At 36.6% G+C, this 18173-nt stretch overlaps 1 protein-coding gene across 6 annotated transcripts; it reads left to right on the top strand.

Annotated features, from left to right (window-relative positions):
- The first annotated feature begins 5150 nt into the window (after window positions 1-5150).
- On the top strand, window positions 5151-18173 carry hmgcll1 (3-hydroxymethyl-3-methylglutaryl-CoA lyase like 1). Of its 6 annotated transcripts, none has more exons than XR_013647966.1 (9): window positions 5151-5432; window positions 6865-6930; window positions 7072-7179; window positions 7462-7557; window positions 7751-7899; window positions 8436-8499; window positions 9092-9280; window positions 13236-16010; window positions 16800-16824. XR_013647966.1 is itself a non-coding variant. In XM_023963596.2 (9 exons), the coding sequence occupies exons 1-9, from the start codon at window positions 5337-5339 to the stop codon at window positions 16811-16813; spliced, it is 912 nt and encodes a 303-aa protein (XP_023819364.1). In that variant the 5' UTR covers window positions 5157-5336; the 3' UTR covers window positions 16814-18173. The 6 variants fall into 6 exon arrangements, 2 of the variants coding, with proteins under 2 accessions (XP_023819364.1, XP_023819363.1); XR_013647967.1 differs by having other exon boundaries at window positions 5156-5432; window positions 15649-16010; XR_013647969.1 differs by lacking the exon at window positions 16800-16824 and having other exon boundaries at window positions 5156-5432; window positions 15649-15792; window positions 15885-16011.

Genomic DNA, 18173 nt, shown 5'->3' with positions numbered 1-18173 from the left:
CATGTAAATGGGCCCTGAATGATATGAAAAGCACAGATTAAGTAAAAAAAGAATGACTTTCTGGGGGGATTTAGTGATTTATTAGAAAAATTGAGATATTTTTGTCATGTGTCAGACCTTATTTTTACATTTAGTGATGGCTTTGGGCAATAAAAAAGTATTATAAAACCATATAAAAACTGCATTTTATATGACGTTTAACTACTCTTCTATGTTTCGTGTAATTTCCTGTTTCTGCTGATTTATTCTCTTAGAAAATATGGAAATTGTATTCATTCAATCATAGGTTCACTCTCATTTACTCCTAATTTTTTTGTTTCAGAACTGTTCACTCATCTAGTCTATGCAGGGAATCAAAGTTCAAATGAATTCTATTCCGATCAGTTCACAAAAATATCTGTTACTGTCCATTTAGTTTAGAAATTCTCTGTTTTATCAAACTTTTCCTGTGTTAACAAGGGATTATTATCTTTCCTTGGCTAGAAGTTTATTTTTCAAGTGTCACCTTGCAGTCCATTGACGAGGCAAGTGAAACTCAAATCTAATAAAAATGTTGTGCAGTTTACCTAATTCATCTCCTCGCATATGGTTCTCTTTATTCTGATTCTGTGGGTGGGCTATGACTTCCATACAGCTCAATCAGTCCTTCTTGAAAGGGAGACCATATGGGTCACATTTTTACATGTTGTTTGGTATGACAAGGCAGCAGCAGGAATGTGTCCTCACAGAGGGCAGCAGAAACACTGATGTTTGCTTGTTATTCACATGTGCACGTTAGCTTCCCAAGCTGGAGAAGACACCCTTTGGGGTTCTCAAGGTTACTGTTTAGAAGCCAAACCGTCACTTCCGATTAACATTTGACCTGGCACCTGTAGAGTCATGCAGTGTCTATCTTTAAAGACAATGCCTTTTTAGTAAAAAGTCTGAAAAAGTGTCTTTCTCGTCCAACCTAATAAACAGAGAACATAACTGTCAGATTTCTATTTTGCTTTGTTTTACTCCATAAAACAGATTTACACAGAGTTATTACTTTCTCACTTCTTTATTTTTGCCAGATACAACATATTTTTCGTGACAACCCATAATGCATTAGGCTTGTTTATAGCCCTACTGTGGTTTTGTCAAGTCATAAAAGCTTCTTGCGTAATTTTCTAGCAAAGCCTGATCTTCATTTGACGCAGGTTAGTTGTGTCCCAGTTGTTGACCGTGCACTCCACAATTTACATCAAAGAGGGCATAACATTTAAAAAAGAGCTCGGAGGGTAAAATGCAAATCAAATCAGACATTCAAACAGTTTCCAAAGCTATGTCTATCCTTTAGTCATGCCGGTCTGTTGAATCCCCGAGCTTTTTAAACCAGCACTTGATGTAAAAGCAGGGGAGGTACACTGAAGAGTCTATCTGGGTACAATTATGAACAAAGAGAAGCACAAAAAGAAAGCAGTGCAGATAAAAAGCCCAAACATCTCAAATGTAAAGATAAAACTGAAAGACAAATGAAGCTAAGACTGTTGAGGACTTACTGTCTGCTCCTCAAAGAGCGTCTTCATATTGTACATTTGGTATAAAAAACAACAAATGTCAAACTGATACCGTGTAGAAAACACAAATACCTTTCGCTTGTTGAAAAACTTCACTTTTGACAAACTAATTGAATGCAAACTCAATTAAAACATTTGTAGTAATTATCTTTCTAATTGTATTTATTTTTTTGCTCTTATTTTTTCATCAACTTTACTGTCTTTCATGCCTTGATTTAGCTATTTTAACATTTATTGACATATACTTACATTTGCTATATCAGGCTGAAAAATGCTGCAATGTAAATTCTAGTTTTGAAAGAATTTATCTGCCAAGAACGGGTGGGTTGTAAAGAAAATTAACAGCTCTACAAGTGAATTTCTTAATATTTGACCAAAGCTTTTGCTTTCAAATTGATGCAACATTAAGATAATTTTGGAGCCAAAGGGGTTTGATACATATCTGCATCAATAGGCGTCATGGGGTTAAAGTTGAACCATAGGGTTCTGTGATACCAGTGTAATTTCCTGCACAGGAAACATCTGCTTAACTAAATCAGTTACCAAGTGGAGTTAAAATGACACTGGCAACATGAGGCTTGTCTTGCTTTAAATCACACTCTCTGTCCAGCTTTGTTTATGGATGTGACCAGATGAGTCCCGCAGATTCACTTCAGAATTTATGTTCTCCTTTGGTATGTAGTAAAAAAGGATGCTCAGTAGTGGTCGGGTCTATTCATGTGTTTAGACAAGAGAAAATCATCGATCAGTGGCTTTAGTGACAGAAAGTCATCGAGTCCTCAGTGGTGTAATAACAGGAAGGATAATCTTTAACACACATGCTGTCTCCAAGGGGTGATGTGGAGAGCTGCTCCAGTTTTCCTGAACACACTATGTGATAAACTTCTGTTTTTACAGAGTGGGGTACACTTGATAAACAAAAAAGATTTAGAAACTCTGTCTTGTGACCAATGATTTAGTTGTATAAAAATGAAGCCTTTATGTGTTAAATAATAAATGTTACCAGGTGCATAATTTCTCTTCTTGTCTAAGAAGCGTGATATCTGCAGGTGTGTCAGTTATATATGATTAAATGCTCCGTTTGCTGTGGGACTGAAATCCTTCAAACCGTTCTTTCATCCTCCTTTTGGACACCAGTTGTTTCTCTCATGGTGATAATACCGAGCAATTCTCTGCAGCACCCCACAGGCCTCTTGTGTTGTTACAGTTCACTTAGTTCCATCAGAGAAATTGAAGACGGATGAAGAATGAAAATTGATTTAATCTGGTTCCTGTTTTCTTTCTTACCCTTCATTTTTGCCATATATCTGGACGCTTAAAATCTCTTTCATGCCATGCCGAAATCTGTACTCCATAAAGTCCTTTTTTTTCACATCTGTTTCTTTCTCAGTCTAATTGAGAAAATAGCCTGCCCTGTCCATATGCAACACTTATATTGAAACATTCATCCTATAAGTCTTTTGAATCCTCATATAGAGGGAGGACACTCTTTTTCCTTTCAGGTTCTTTAGGTATTCGTTTGTGCATTACACTTTTCCGTCTTCTATTAATTTTTATTGAATTGGTAAGCAGTTAAAATCCCACTCTGACCATTTTTTATCTATTTTCAAAGCGTTTCCAGTGGTCTTTTAATTTTGGTTATGTCATAAGACGTACTTTATGCAGAGCAGCAGTAGTTCATTAGAAATTTGACTCTGATGCCACAGAGCAACCCTTCTCATCATCTTTCTGATTACATTCTCTCCTGGTAGCTTACATCACTGTCCCTCCTCTAAATGTGCCCAAACCATTTCAGATCTGCTTCCATGCATTAATTTTCAAAACCTCTACCATGAGCTGTTCCTCTGATGAATTCAGTCCAATCCATCCTGGTCACTCCCAAAGAGAACCTCAACATTTTCATCTCTACTAACTCCCGCTCTGCCTGCCATCTCTATACCAACAACATGTCTGCTCTAACCAGTCTTCCACACCTTTTCCGTTCATCAAACCTTCCTGCACCCATTTCAACCTTCTTATTATTTTCCACTTAAGTTCCTCAAATGTACAAACACACTCTTTGTCTTGTTGCAACGGATCTACATTCCACTTCTTTCCAGAGCAAACCTTCATTTTTCCAGATTAGGGCTGCCAAATCCTGGTCCTCAAGATCTACCTTCCAACATTTTTTCCAGCTCTCCCTACATTTCTTTCTGCTGATTAGCTGACTCAGGTGGCTCCTCATTCTGATTGACCGAGCACACCTGATACAGGCGCAGGGAGAGCTGGGAACAAAAAAGGGTGGTTGGTCTCGAGCACCAGGATTCTGCAGCCTGGTCCTCCACCTGCTCCATGCTTTCACTACAGATAACAGTGTCATCTGCAAACATCGCGCTCTGTAGAGAAACCTGTCTAACCTCATCTGTCAGTCTGTCCATCAGCACAGCAAACAAGAAGGAGCTCAAAGCAGATCCTTGGTGCACCTCCACCTTGAACTTCTCTGTTACTTGTCTATGGAGACTCTCAGTCATCCAGGATGGTTCCATGGCAAGAAGGTTTTTAAAAAAGTTCATTTGGACTTAAAGAGATTTTGTCTCTTATCCAGACCATGTCATCATCACTCTCTAACAGCTCTCATACATGTCCTGCACAACTCCAATGTACTGCTCTGTCATTTCATACTTCCTCATCCAAACCAGAGGTCCTGTCTCTGTATCCTGTCATAGACTTTTGTCTGGATCTAAAAAGATACAATGCAGCTATTTCTGACCTTTTCTGTTCTCTAGAATCATTATCAAACAAAATATTGCATCTGTTGCTCTCTTTCTCTGCATGAAAACAAAACTGTTGCTTATAAGTGATCAGCTCTAACCTCAGCTCATCTTCCAATATTCTTTCTAAAAGGAGCATGTAAATGATGCTTTTTTTGCTTTTTTTTTTAATGATTGTCTTTAAAGCATTTCTGAATTTAAAAAGAATTGATAGCTTATGTGCACATTAAAAAACACAAATAATTATCAACACTCCACCCCAAAAAAAGGGATTTAAACATTTAAAGAGCGGCATCCGATAAACATCAAGCTTGAATTCCCTCAACAAAAAAGTCTTTTTTCCAGGCTGATCATTTGAATCCCCTCCCCTGAGAGAGAGGCAGGGGTCTCTCATCACAGAGCAGTTTACTGTGGTGAGATGGTTGAATGCAAGCACTTCATTAAGCCTCTCTATTGTTAACATCTGGGTTCAGAATGACTTTTTCTTTGGTGAATGTTGCCCTGCCTTAACAAGGGATTTTATTACACTGTGGAGTTGACATTGGCAACAGTGGCATGTCTGGCATTGGAAGCCCTCGAACCCTTTAAGTCACAGGAGCTCAATCCAAGCAGACTATTTCCCTAAAATCTTTGCTTTTTTTATTTTTTGTAATTTTCTGGGCTTCATTTCTATTCTTTTTTGGCTGTATACTGATTATTTAACTAAATGTTTATCAGCCAAATGTTTCCTAATGTATTGAAACGCCTATCACATTGACACATTTCTTTATTTCAGTCATGATTAAGTCAATTTCTTTTCAGTTCTAGCCTCTTTTAATCCTAAAAGAGAAATGCTTCCAACCCCTCCCGTTCTTCCAAACACCCATCTGCTAGAGATGTGGTTGCCATGGCAGCTGCTGAGTCATCGTCCATCATCGGCAGCCGTCCACATACTACCTCCTAATGCAGCGAGGAGGTTCAACTAAAGGCCTGCATTAGCATTCTAGCACATCTAAGCTGGTCGTTGTCACAGGATTGTGCAGCCGGCTAAACTGCAGCGATTTGGATGGGTAACTTCCCCACCGCAGTAAAGCACTGCCTGAGCTATGAGCAACTCATCAAGGACTACCCCTGGCTAAGAGGCTGGCTACAGGAAGAGAAGGTGGGTGTTGTTTTCTTTTGTTTTTAATCCTGAACACATGCTAGGCCACATGACTGGCTTCTGATGGGAAGGCTGCATACAGACAACCCCTCATGTCCTGATTGCCATTTTAGTTCAAATTCAGACCAAGGTGCAGTCACATAGGTGCTTTTTAAAGAAACATAGAGATTTGATTAAACAATCACTGTTAAAGATGTTATTACTATAGCTGCAACTGATCTGTAGTTTAAGTAATTATCCTTTTTTTTAATATAATTTGACTGCTAACAGTCTTGGATAACTTGATAGAAGTTATCCATTGTTACATTGTCTTCTGTGTTCAATTCAAAAAACAAAAGCAAAATCAAACCGTATCGTGAGATTATAATGAACTCTAATACTTCATAGTAAAAAGATCTGATTAGATGTGGAATTCACAAACAGAAATGTGTTTCCCTGAGCTTGTGAAGGTAATTTTAAAAAACGTTTATTCAAGTATAAAAATCAGCAAATAAAAGTAACAACTTAAATTGTCAAGAGAGAAAGAAATAAACATCACTGTTTGTAATTTTACCACTATTCACTTAAAACTTGAATCACCTAACTTTAGTTTATCTACATTGTAGTTGGAAAAGCCACGCATTAACCAATGCACCCAAATGTGTTGGTGTTTTCTTTTTTGTTGTCAAAAATTTCACTTACCTTGGTAAATTTCAACTGCTTATATAAAATGTATTAAAAAATTGTGCTTTGTTTTAAATAAAAATTGCAGTTAGGTTTGGATAAACATCTTTAATCTTCATTTGTCTGAATAAAATACAAACCAATAATACAGAGAATTTATTCAGAGAAAAGTTGTTTTCTCACAGGAGTGTGTGATAGCTATCAATGAGGTGCAGACATAAAGTTTGCAAAATGCACAATAGACACAATTTTTTTACAGAACTTTCAGGTTTAGTACACAATTTTGAACACAATTAAATGTGGTTTAGTATGTGTTGTGAGTGTCAGGTTCTTGTCTTTGTCTCAAAAACAGTTGTGTTAAAATTCCAGCAACACATTCTCCAGGAAATCCAGTTCTGTTTGCAGTTTGTCAGGAGAGGTTGCAGCCCACAGAGACCCCACTCTAAGGTTTTAATCAACAAAAATAACAACAGAGTCTGTAAAGTGGCAATGTGTTTCTCGCTCACATCCATTGAGTGTTTTCCTTAAAAATGAAAAAGCTGATAACCCGAACATTCTCTGTGGTTTAAGTGGAGTTACCCTGATGATGTTTTCTGCATGACACATCTCCAAGTTTGCAGTTACATGACATGATAGGCTTTGGCTCTCAGGTTGTCAGATACTAAGTCATGGATGTCTGAGGTCGCATGCCCTCAGGGATTTTGCATGCTGACTGCACTCTTGAGTTCCAAAGCATCTCCCAATAAAGTGTCTTTTCTGTTCCTAATAGACCAAGTATCCAGAATTTGTAAAAATTGTAGAAGTTGGGCCTAGAGATGGACTTCAAAACGAAAAGGTACGCTGCAATTGTATTTGCATTTTTTAAGATGAAATTTTATCCAAAAATGTTAAGAGAAAAAAACCCCGACTTTGTTGTAGCCTACCTGCTTTCCCATTCTTACACAAATCTACTTTTTTTGTTTTATTTTTGCCTCAGGAAGTTGTTCCGACAAAAGTAAAAATCCAATTGATAGACATGCTCTCAGGAACAGGCCTTTCTGTGATCGAGGCCACCAGCTTCGTCTCTTCAAAGTGGGTGCCGCAGGTAACAAATGGTGCATGGAGGAGTGCAGAGTGATTTATGGAAGCTGGACCCATCAAAGGGTTTGCAAAGTACATTTCATTCTCTTGTTTATAGTACTCTCATATGGAAAAGACCAAATTCACTTGAAAAAAAGACAAAATTATACAAAAATGTTTTGCTTATGAGATGGATTTCCTGCTTCTTATAGAAAGTAGGAACATTTGTCAATGATGTCCCAAAACACACTCCTGTGATGTATTTAGCTTATTTTAATGCATCATCTGTTTTTCTACCTGTTTATAGATGTCAGATCACAGTGATGTCCTCAGAGGAATCCAGAGAGCCCCACATGTTCAGTACCCTGTTTTGACACCTAATATGCAAGGCTTCCAGGATGCTGTGAGTTTTCTGTGCTCTTTTACTGATGATGTGTACAATACCTAATTATATTTAAAAAATAACACATTTACTCAGGCTTGTCAGGTATCATCTCTAAATTCTTTCCCTGTTGCATCAGCCTTAGGAATTATTTAAATACCCCTCCTGCACATTTACATAAGCTTTTTCATTCCTCCTTTTTTTTTACTTGAAGGTTGCAGCTGGTGCCACTGAAGTGGCTGTGTTTGGGTCTGCGTCAGAAACCTTCAGCAGAAAGAACATTAACTGTTCCATTGATGACAGCATGCTGAAGTTTAAGGAAGTCATTAAGGCTGCCAAAGAGCAACAAATTCCAGTCCGTGGGTTAGTGTTTCCTACGTGTTCTTTTGAATGTACATTAAGCAATCAGTCTAATCACTTTCTGATTTTCTGTTCAGCCTCACCTGTCTAATTTAAGAAAAGAAAGAATAACCGCTGAAGCACAATGCTATTCAAAAGCACGATGAAGGCCTTTTGTTGTTAAATAATTACCAAGTATTGTTTCAGGGTTGAGATCCCATGAGGAAAATACAGCAGCTTTTCGCTTGTATAGCTCAATAAGTCATTCTGGCTGTTTGTCAATATAGTATTGTCTTTCTTTGAATGACAGGAGCAGCAGCTAATTGGTAATTTGAGTGTTGGTGGTTCTAAGTTTCACGAACATTTATTTAAAAGAATTAGTGAGCCCATCGAATGGTTTATTTCTTTGGCTGTCCTGTGTACATTTGTTCAATAAGATTTATTGGAATGTCTTATTAAAGAAAAAGCTTTTTTTGCTTTTTTGTTCATGGAATGAATGTACATTTTGTGCTGAAAGATAAAAAAAAATTCTAACTCTAATAAACTTGTTCTGGTTTCAGGTATGTTTCTTGTGCTCTTGGATGCCCTTATGAAGGTCGCATTGAGCCTGCAAAGGTTGCTGAGGTAAAATGTCAAACTAAAAAAAACTTTTTTATTTCAAATTCATGATAACAATGTATAAGACAAAATAATAATCTTTTTTTGAGAATATATGTTGACATTTTTGTACAGAATTCTTTTGTTCCTAAAGTCACTACATTCCTTTTTAGAAATGCAAAATAACCAGATGCATATTGTATTTATTGAACAAACAAAATGTTATGAGATTCAAATGTGGATGGCGGGCTTTAAATTCATTTGAGTAACTTCTTAAGAAACTGTACTTCCAAGAGAAATTTTACACACTGTTACAGAGGTGCAATGCATTAAATATTCTCTCTTTTTATTTTTTTGTAGTTATTTTGTTGTTGTTGTTTTTTTTTTGGCAACAGCATCATTTTTTAATATTGAATTAATATTTTAACATTTTCATCATCAGTTTTAAAGTAAGTTTTCGCTACTTACCTTTTTGTTCTTAACGTTTTCTTATTTTTCTGATCGAGTAATATTAAGTAAAACGTTCACTAAAATAGAGTTTTTGGCTCCGTTACCCACATCTGTCTCATAGTGCATGTTCGTTTTACACTCTAATGTTTGTCTATTTTTGTTTCTGTAGGTGGCAAGTATGTTATATGGAATTGGATGTTATGAGATTTCACTAGCGGACACTATCGGTGTTGGAACACCAGGTTCCATGTTGCAGATGCTGCAGAGAGTAACGCAGGAAGTTCCCATCAGTGCTCTTGCAGTTCACTGCCATGACACATATGGACAGGCACTTGCTAACATCCTCACAGCTCTACAGGTAAGATTTTTTAAAGAATTTTTGACAAGATATCCCAGAAAAACCTGTTCTACTAAAGAAATTTGAAATTTTTTAGTATATGAGACGAAAATAGCTAAAAAGTGGGCACTTTGATGGCAATAACAATTTTTTTAGAAGCATATTCAAAAATCTGTGATTATTTGATTGCAGAAACAAAAACAACATCATTTGACTCACTGAAACATCATTACATTTCAGTCAATCAATGATCTTTTTCAGTGATTTATGGCTAATTTTGCATTGATGATGGAACAGTTTGACCCTCATACCTGAGCTGTAATCAGTTATAGAAGAGTGGTGGCGGCTGAATTCTTTGTCAGCCATCTGTACGGACAAACTCAGTTTTAGTTCAATGTATCCTAAAATTCTGCAATATTGTTGTAACACCAGGAAGGAAAAATCTGCTTTTCTAGTTTATTCCAGCAGTCAGCAGACATCTTTTTTTCCTAACATGTCACTGGTCAGTTTGTACTTAAACAACAGAGGCACTAATGTAGGTCACCCACATTAGTGCTCTTCTTGCACAGATGCTCTCATCACAGTTAACAAAATTAATTAGTAACAATATTAATCTGGAGTCAATAGTTTTATGTTTATGGCTCCTATCAAATCAAATCTTCTTTTGGTAGATTTGTCTTGAGACTCTCCTAAAAGTAAAAACATCTTTAACCAGCATTCTGTTTACTATACCTGTTTACTATACGTTTGTGCAAATATCTAGCTAAACGTAACCAATTATGAAAGTAAACTCTGTTAACACTGTTACTTTTTTTAGACGCTAAGCTCTTAAAAAATGAATGTGTTTTCTACCGTTCTTAAAATCTCAAATTTACTCTCCCTTAACTGTACTCATTTTTATACGAATGTGACGGTCCCAAAACAGAGCAGCATCTTTCCCACAAACTGTCTACCAACGGGGTTGTTTAATGAATGAGGAGCCACTGGGTGCTAAATGAGTTGTTTCCATCTGAAACATATTCATCACTCGGGCACTTTTCCACTTGGAGGCTCGAATCCATTTGTTTAGTTAAATCCAGGTGGTGACTGTTATTTTTTTCTTCTTCTTTTAGACAGAAAGTATATTTGTGTCGTATAAACTGCTCACTATATGTCAGATAAGACAGATTGCTGCTGCCGCTGCTGCTAACCAGCTAATGGAAACAAGAATTTAAAAACAATCTGTGGATGATATCTGTGTGGAAAGCATAAAGAAGAAGGAGCCCCCTGTGGGCCACACAAAAGTATGTTTATGCACTTGTCTTTCACTTTGTCATGTGGGGTGAGGGATGAGTTTTAACCTCCTATTAGCTGACATTAAAGAAATGTGATAGAAAAAAAACTGGAGACTAAAAATGTTCTATCATTTGATTTTATAAGCCGCCGTTTCTGTTTTAAACCAAAAGAAGACATTTATACACATTAGTGCTTTTGGATTTTTACCAAAGCACAAAAGCAGTCCAGAAAGCTTACTCAGGCAGTCAGCAATCAAACATGTAAAAGTTAACATACTCCTCTTTTCTGCACTCTTACTTCTAAATTAAGACTGGACTTCAGTTTTCATCAATTGAATACACTAGCAGATATTGGATTTTTTTTTTTAAATTAGGCAAAAAACCTTTTAGGTCTGCATCTTTCTTTCCAAAATAAAAGAAAATTGCCAGAAATAAAATGTGCAAAACTAAAATGCAGTGTTTTCAATCTTTTTTTAATGGTTTTAAAGACCCACTCCAATGAAAATGGTGTTTCAACATGTTCTTGTGACATTCTTCTCATGATGGAGAACATACATATATAGAAACGGCTGCATAGCTCCAATATTGCTTGCCATTTTTGTTGCACGGGTAACGTTATGTTGGGTTAAGGGGCTGTAAGCTAGCGGAAGAGAGTGTAAACAGAGGGATGATGGGAAATGGAGATGGGCTTACCCCGCAGCAACAGTTCCGCCCTCAACTCAGAGGGAAATTTCTAATGAACTATTGCCACTCTGCAGAAACAATGTCCTCGAAAACGACACAGGTTTTTATTTTTTAATCATATTTTAAAAAACGCTTTAAAAATAGATCAAAAGATGGGGGGAGTTAATGACTGCTCAGTCTGCCTTAGTTGATGCAGGTGGCTTTAGTTAAGTTATGTTTATTAAATGAATTGCTAAAAATTAGTTAGGACAACTGGAGGCCTGATATGAGTTAATTTTCTTTTTACAGACGATACGCTAAGGTAGTAATTGTACCACAATGGTTGCTTACACTAGATTTGTAAGACAAACATCTCCTTAACACTGTGAGTTTTTTTTTCTGTAGGACTGAAATGTCGGTAACATAATTAAATTTAAAAAAAAGGAAGACCTTGTCATGGTCTTAATAATACTTGGTTTCATCACCTTTGAGAATTCTGTCTGAAATTCCTGACATGTTAAGGAAAAGTTCAAAGACTTCTCCAGTGCTGGGGAACCTTTCCACTCTTGGAAAACCAAAATCAGAAAAATAACAAAACCACTCATTTGTGAAACGTGCATCTTTACAAATACAGGAGCTCGCCATAAGGCTGGTGAAGAAACATAGTAGACATTTGAAAATTCTAATTTCTGAGTATTCAAGGGGAAAAAAGGAAGTCTTGAGAGTTCTGGAAGGATAGAAAACAGACTTAATTTCTCTTAGAGTGATGTCACATGTTTAGGTCTGGAGACAGTTACATAAGTTAGTTAGAAAAAAAATCACTTTTGGGTTAGCTTTGGGGACGATACAAGACAACAATGAATCATCACCTTGATCCTTCTCTGATTTTGCAAAAGCTTGGTAAGAAGTTTGTGGTTTCTTTGCTTTCACGAATGCATCCATCTTTTTATAATAAATATGAATGTCCTATTGAAGAACCACAGGCCAATTATGGATAAATGGTGAGCCAGAGGGGCATTAAGTAACATGATCTAAGGATACTCACAAAGCCAGTTGACTCAAAAAACTTGCATCCTAATTAACATCAGATATTTCCAGCGGGCCTCTGATCTCGGCTCACATCCTGTCATGTCTTGACCACAACTTGCTGAGCTTCTAGACAGCTCATAAAATTAAAATTGATTTGCAAAGTTCTGTCGAAACTCCATAATTGGGATGTTTTTTGCCACTTTGCCAGCAATGACTGTAAACCTGACATGCATGCAGGCATAAAGTAGAGGGAACGCAGATATGAGTTCTCCGCGGCACATTGTTGCTGAACAGGAGGAAGCTCATTGGGGGGTGGGGGTGGGGGTCAGCAGAGAGTAGGTCAGCACAAAGGATCACCTATTCAGTGTCTGTTGGACAATGCAACTGAGAGTGAGGTGGATAGAAGGCCCTGGGGGGGCTCCTGACTCGTCTGTCGCTTGGCTGTTGAATTTTCTGACAATGCTGTGCTTAAAGGCCCGTGGAAAACGATCCCCTTGTTTGCTCAACGCTGAGCATGAGATGAATGGAGCTGCAGCCTCTGAACGTGCCTCTAAACTTTGGTGGTATGATGTTTCTCACAGATTCTCACTTTTAAAAAAATCCCTAAAGTTGATTATATGAAAGAAAATATTACACAATTTCTCAAGTAGTTGTCTGATTTATGATTCTGTGCTGAAAAAAGATGACTTAAAGATGGTAAGAAAATATTTAACGCTCTCTTTGATGTTGCACGGTGATATAAATGAGAGAAACATGGTGATCTGCTGATTTGGATCATATTCTGAATGATTCCCACAACCACTGCAAATAATAGCAGCAAGGGATATTTAGCTTACTATTTGCTCACCCATAAACAAGACGGAAATGAGAGATTTTATCAAACTTTTTCATTATGGTGTGCCAGAACTCCACACCACCAACTGTGAGAGAAATGAATTCCCCCGGTGCTGTCAGGCCTGAATCAACTCTTTTGTTCTCAATAAAGACATTCCTTATTTTTTCTTCAATAGGTGCGAGGGAGGGGGGACTTTGTCGGGAACCTACTGTGGCAGGTCACACAATGGCAATGTATGTACTTAGATTTCAGTGGTTTGGCAATGGGGATTTTTTTTACTCATACCTGCATTTTTCTGCAGGTTTGTGTCTTTTGACCCTAACTATACAGCTACATATTTCATTATTATGTTTTTCACATTGTCAGTGCCTTCTAATAGGCATAACCTTGCGTTATAATAAAGAAAAAGCTTGTTAAAGTTTTGAAATTAGGTGAATTACAGTAAAAGTTGACACTATTAAAGTTACATTTTTAGTATTTAGAGGTCTAATAAGCTTCTTCAAGTTTAGAGAAAGTGTTGTAGTAGTCTTAAGAACTAAAATATCAATTTAATGTTTTTATTCACAAAATAAATCTTTTTTTTCTTTCAAACAATCAGCTTCAGTAACTTTAAACTAAAAGATACTATTCTTAATGATGAACAACCATCAAAAGAGCACATTAGCAGTTAGATAGCACCACTATAGTACTCCTGTGATTGGATCGTGTTTAAATCCAAAAATATCAAAAACAAAAAAAAAAATCTTCTAAAAGTAAAATATAAAAAATAGTGTTTTTTAATTAATCTGAAATTTTACTAAACTTTCAAAGACAAAAACAAATTTTTAGGAACAAACTGTGGATACAGATTTATCATCATCTGTAGACCGAACATTTTTGAGATATATACAACCTAATATTTCTAAAGTTATGTATAATTTTGTTTTTTACATTCCCAAAATTATTTTCATTCTGTTTATTTGGTTAGACAGTTCTCTTTAAAGCCCCTCCCTTGTGTGGGGTTTGCTCTCTCACTGCAACATTATTTACGTCTTCCTGGAATGAAGTGATATATGTGTCAGCAGTGTCTGAATCTGTTCCTTTCAGTCTCTCTGTCCTGTAGTAGGTGAAACTTTACTGCTTAATACACTCATCTGAATACTCCTTTGTGACGCACATGGAAATCCATAATCGGAACATGTCCATCTCGAACCTGATCCAGTCAGAGTGTAGAATGTCAACAAGCTGATCCTAAAATCGTGCCGGCTTCAAAATTGACCGTGTCTTTACCCTGGAATGCTGTGTTTTTATACAGCCGCAGCTCATTCAATATGGTTTTTTAACACATCTGGTTTCTGGACAATGTGAACCTAACTGGGCATGGGCTAGCTCAAGCTCCTGACCACCAACTCCTGCATGATTAGTAACCAGAGCTACAGGGGATGCTGCTGAACAGTGAGTGCATGCTGAAAACGTGGAGATAGCAGCTGCAAGCAGGAGGACTGACACACTAGATTACAACTTTGTGTTTATATATATAAAAAAAATAAAATGCTCCGTACAATTTCCCGCTCTGGCTTTCACCAAGGTCAGGAAATCTTGTGCGCGGCACACTAGAGTAGCATACACCTCCTCCTGTTCCTTTGCCAACACAAACAGCAATTACAGCTCTCTCAGACAGTCCCTGAAAGAAGTAGGTTCTTGTCTGGAGAAAAAGAAACCAATTAGTATTATTGTTCCAAAAGAGCTATAGAGGGTTTTTTTAATTTAGCCTGCCTGGTCCTGCTCCACAGGGTGGAAGTAGCTCATAACCCCAGGCCATTGAGTGGATCAGTGTGTTAATTTTGATTCACTGTAGGATCCTCTGACATCTGGCTCAACCATGGAACCTGGAGAACAACTTTAAAATTCTCATGATAATCCTGAGGACATGTGGAAAACATCCTCAGACATTCATAATGTTTATGAATGTCTGAGCATTATGAATTTCACCTAGACATTCATAATGTGTGGAAACTGAAGGTCTGGTTTCAGATTGTTTTTAGAAGAAAACATGCTGTACTTGTTGTAAAACTTTATATAAATTACATTCAAAAACAAAACAAATGTTTGAGTTTTTTTTTTTTTTTTGGTCAGCATTTCAAAATATGGAAGCAAAAATCCAAAATTCTTAAGTCCACTTAATTTGACAGGCAATTGAGCATGCTTTGCCTCCTAAAAAATAACTGGCCTCTAGTGATTATTAAACATCATTGAAGTTTTATGTAAAACAGGAAAAAAATGCAGCTTTTGACAGAAAATTAAATCATGGACTCAAAATGAAATAAAATAACAATTGTGTAACTTTTGCATTTATTTGAACAACCTTTTAACATAAGAAATATAAAAATCATTTGCAAAAAAACATTTCTGCAGGACAAGGATCCTTCTTGAACACCCTTGTGAGCCAAAGTTGCAACAATAAGTTTGTCAACGGGAAAAAAAACAGCTCATCCGTGTGGCCAGAAAGCAAATTCCTGTAGCCAGAGACTGTAAAAATAAAAGTAATAAGGAGAAAAATCAGAAACACGTGAAATGTTCCTTTCAGCATTTAAATGCTCTTCTCGTAGGAACAAGGACATAATTGTACAGTGGAGGTTTAAGCTGACAGAGGGGATGACTAAGCCACACTGTGGGACATTCCCACTCATCTTCAGCTGCAAAGCCCACAGATTTCTGGAACAGCTGTAAATCCCAACCACAGGTCTGGCAAGGTGCTCCAGACAGAACAATCCAAAAGGAACAAGGTTCATTGTTCCTGTACTCTCCCCGAGGTGAAGTTTGTTCCTGTTGTTGGCCGTTGCAGATGGGGGTCTCGGTGGTGGATTCTGCAGTAGCAGGCCTTGGCGGTTGCCCCTATGCAGAAGGTTCATCTGGGAATGTTTCCACAGAGGATGTTGTCTACATGCTCCATGGCATGGGCATAGAAACAGTACGTATGTATCCATCTGCTGTATTTTTAAGTCTGGACATATAGGATCCCATAAAATCTAAATTGGTACAGACTATTGGGGTTTATTTTAGTAGAGGGATGGCTCTGCAGACATCCTGCTCTAAAGGTGTTTGTTTGTATAATCTAAGAGGATTCAAAAAAGCTTGAGCTTGGACAATTAACTATTCCTACCCCTGCTGGTGAAGCATCGTCAATGCACATTGGTTCACAGGTTGTCTATGTAAATCTACATCGATGTCTATACAGTGTGAAATTTTCTGCAGTTGGTATTAAAAAGTAAATATTAGAGGTGGGATTATACAAGTTTGTTTCTTCACACTTTCTTTAAACCAATTAATCAAACTCTATCCCCCAAATATACTTGACAATCCTATTTAATGGGTTCAATGTGTCATGTAAGTGTACTGAATGAATAAGTACTATTATAATTTCAGGAAGACAACATAATATTTTTTTTTTTTTACTTTCTAACTAATTATTAAAACAATATCCTTATAGATTTGATATTTCTGTCTATTTTTGTTGTCTTTTTCCTTTGATTTTATTCTTGAAAATTGCTTGAAATCAATGAATTAAATCACCACTGTCTTATGTTGCTCTGTTTACACTCAACCTGCTACTCTTAATCTTTATTTCACACAAAACATGACTTTAAATTCAGCATAACTGGAACAAATCTTTCACGTTTAAATATTTTCGAAACAGGATTTCCTTTTTCTGCACCTTGCAAAGACAAAATCAACATACATTTGAATGATGTTTCTACAGGGTGTGAATCTTGATAAAGTGATGGAGGCCGGTGACTTTATCTGCAGCGCTTTGAACCGCAAGACCAACTCCAAGGTCTCCCTGGCAAGAAACAGGAAGCTGTGATATATTTCTGCAACAGAAAAGATGATTATGGCAACCAACCAGAATACTGGAGAGTTATGGCTGTTTATGAACAGGCTTACAGAACAACAACATGTGATGAGAAAAGTTGGCATAGCTTAATAAGCTAAGAGCTGGTTAACTATTGGAATGTTTTGGGAAACCGAATGGAAAGTAGAAAGGGAATATTTTTATTATTCCAAATTAAAGAAGTATATGTCTTGATAAAGATGCTAAAACTGTCATTTTATTTGGCTTCAAAGTAAATATTTTTGTTCTATAGAATTTTGACAGGTTCATGATTTGTTTTGCAGCTCTTCAAATAATATCCCATTTTTAAAATATTTCCAATTTAATTGGAACAATTAACTTCTTATGTGGCATTCACATGCGAGAACATCACCTTGTGGGTTACGTTACCATAGTAGTTTTTGCTTTTCACCTTTTGGCACATCCCATCAGGGGTTGCCACAGTAAATCACCTTTCACTGCTTCGCACAGGTGGTTTGGTAGAGATTTTCCATCATCACTTCTGCTTAACTGGAACCCTGTGACTCCAAAATTAAAAAAGCAAATCAATAAAGAGCTAGGACCGTAAGAGATTCATCACAAAATTTCAGTTTAAGCTTTTTTGCATTTTCTTTCAATACTAGTTTTGAATATTTCCAAAGTGCCTCTGCTGGTAATTCTTCTTTAGTGGATGGTTTCAGTGTGTTGGCTGAAATTTCAAAGTCTTAAAGTAAGGACAGGTAACTTTAGATTTAAATGAAACTATGCACTTTGTTAGTGATGGTTGGATAAATTGATATACCAAATTATTTAAAGTTCCAGTTTTACTTAATACTGCATTATCAGTTATGTAGCTATAAGAAGTCAAAATCAGAGAGTTAAATTATGCTTTGTTATTATTTATATATTATTCTGATATAAAACACTGTGGGTTGATCTGAGAAGTTTGAAAGAGCTTTACCAACCAGCTGTGATTCTGCAAAAAAAAAAAAAAGCAGGATTTTCATTAGCAAATCCCAACCATATAGAAATCTGGGGAGTTTTTGACATTAGCTTTGTTACATGTCCCTTAAGAAGGGTACCTTCATGTTAATTAATTTATGGATCTGGTTTATTTTCTTCCATGTCTGAGCTTTTTGAGCTGTAAAACAAAATAACTCTGATCTTAATGAAGGAAAATGATGACTGCAGAAATAAATGTTGGGCTCTTTCTTTCTTTCTATGACTAGACTTGTGAAATAAAAAGTGACATTCAACTGCAAA

Source organism: Oryzias latipes, chromosome 15, assembly GCF_053564925.1.
Source record: "Oryzias latipes strain Hd-rR chromosome 15, Olatipes_Hd-rR_3.1".
NCBI lineage: Eukaryota > Metazoa > Chordata > Actinopteri > Beloniformes > Adrianichthyidae > Oryzias > Oryzias latipes.
The sequence above is the reverse complement of the archived record's forward strand: the minus strand, read 5'-3'. Positions and strand labels throughout refer to the sequence as shown.

Excerpts from the sequence above, each read along its gene's own strand:
- hmgcll1 (XM_023963595.2), top strand. The coding sequence starts at position 5,337 with ATGGGTAACTTCCCCACCGCAGTAAAGCACTGCCTGAGCTATGAGCAA. Across the intron at positions 6,931-7,071 it reads ATGGACTTCAAAACGAAAAG|GAAGTTGTTCCGACAAAAGT; the intron begins GTACGCTGCAAT and ends TTTTTGCCTCAG. Across the intron at positions 9,281-15,884 it reads ACATCCTCACAGCTCTACAG|ATGGGGGTCTCGGTGGTGGA; the intron begins GTAAGATTTTTT and ends TGGCCGTTGCAG.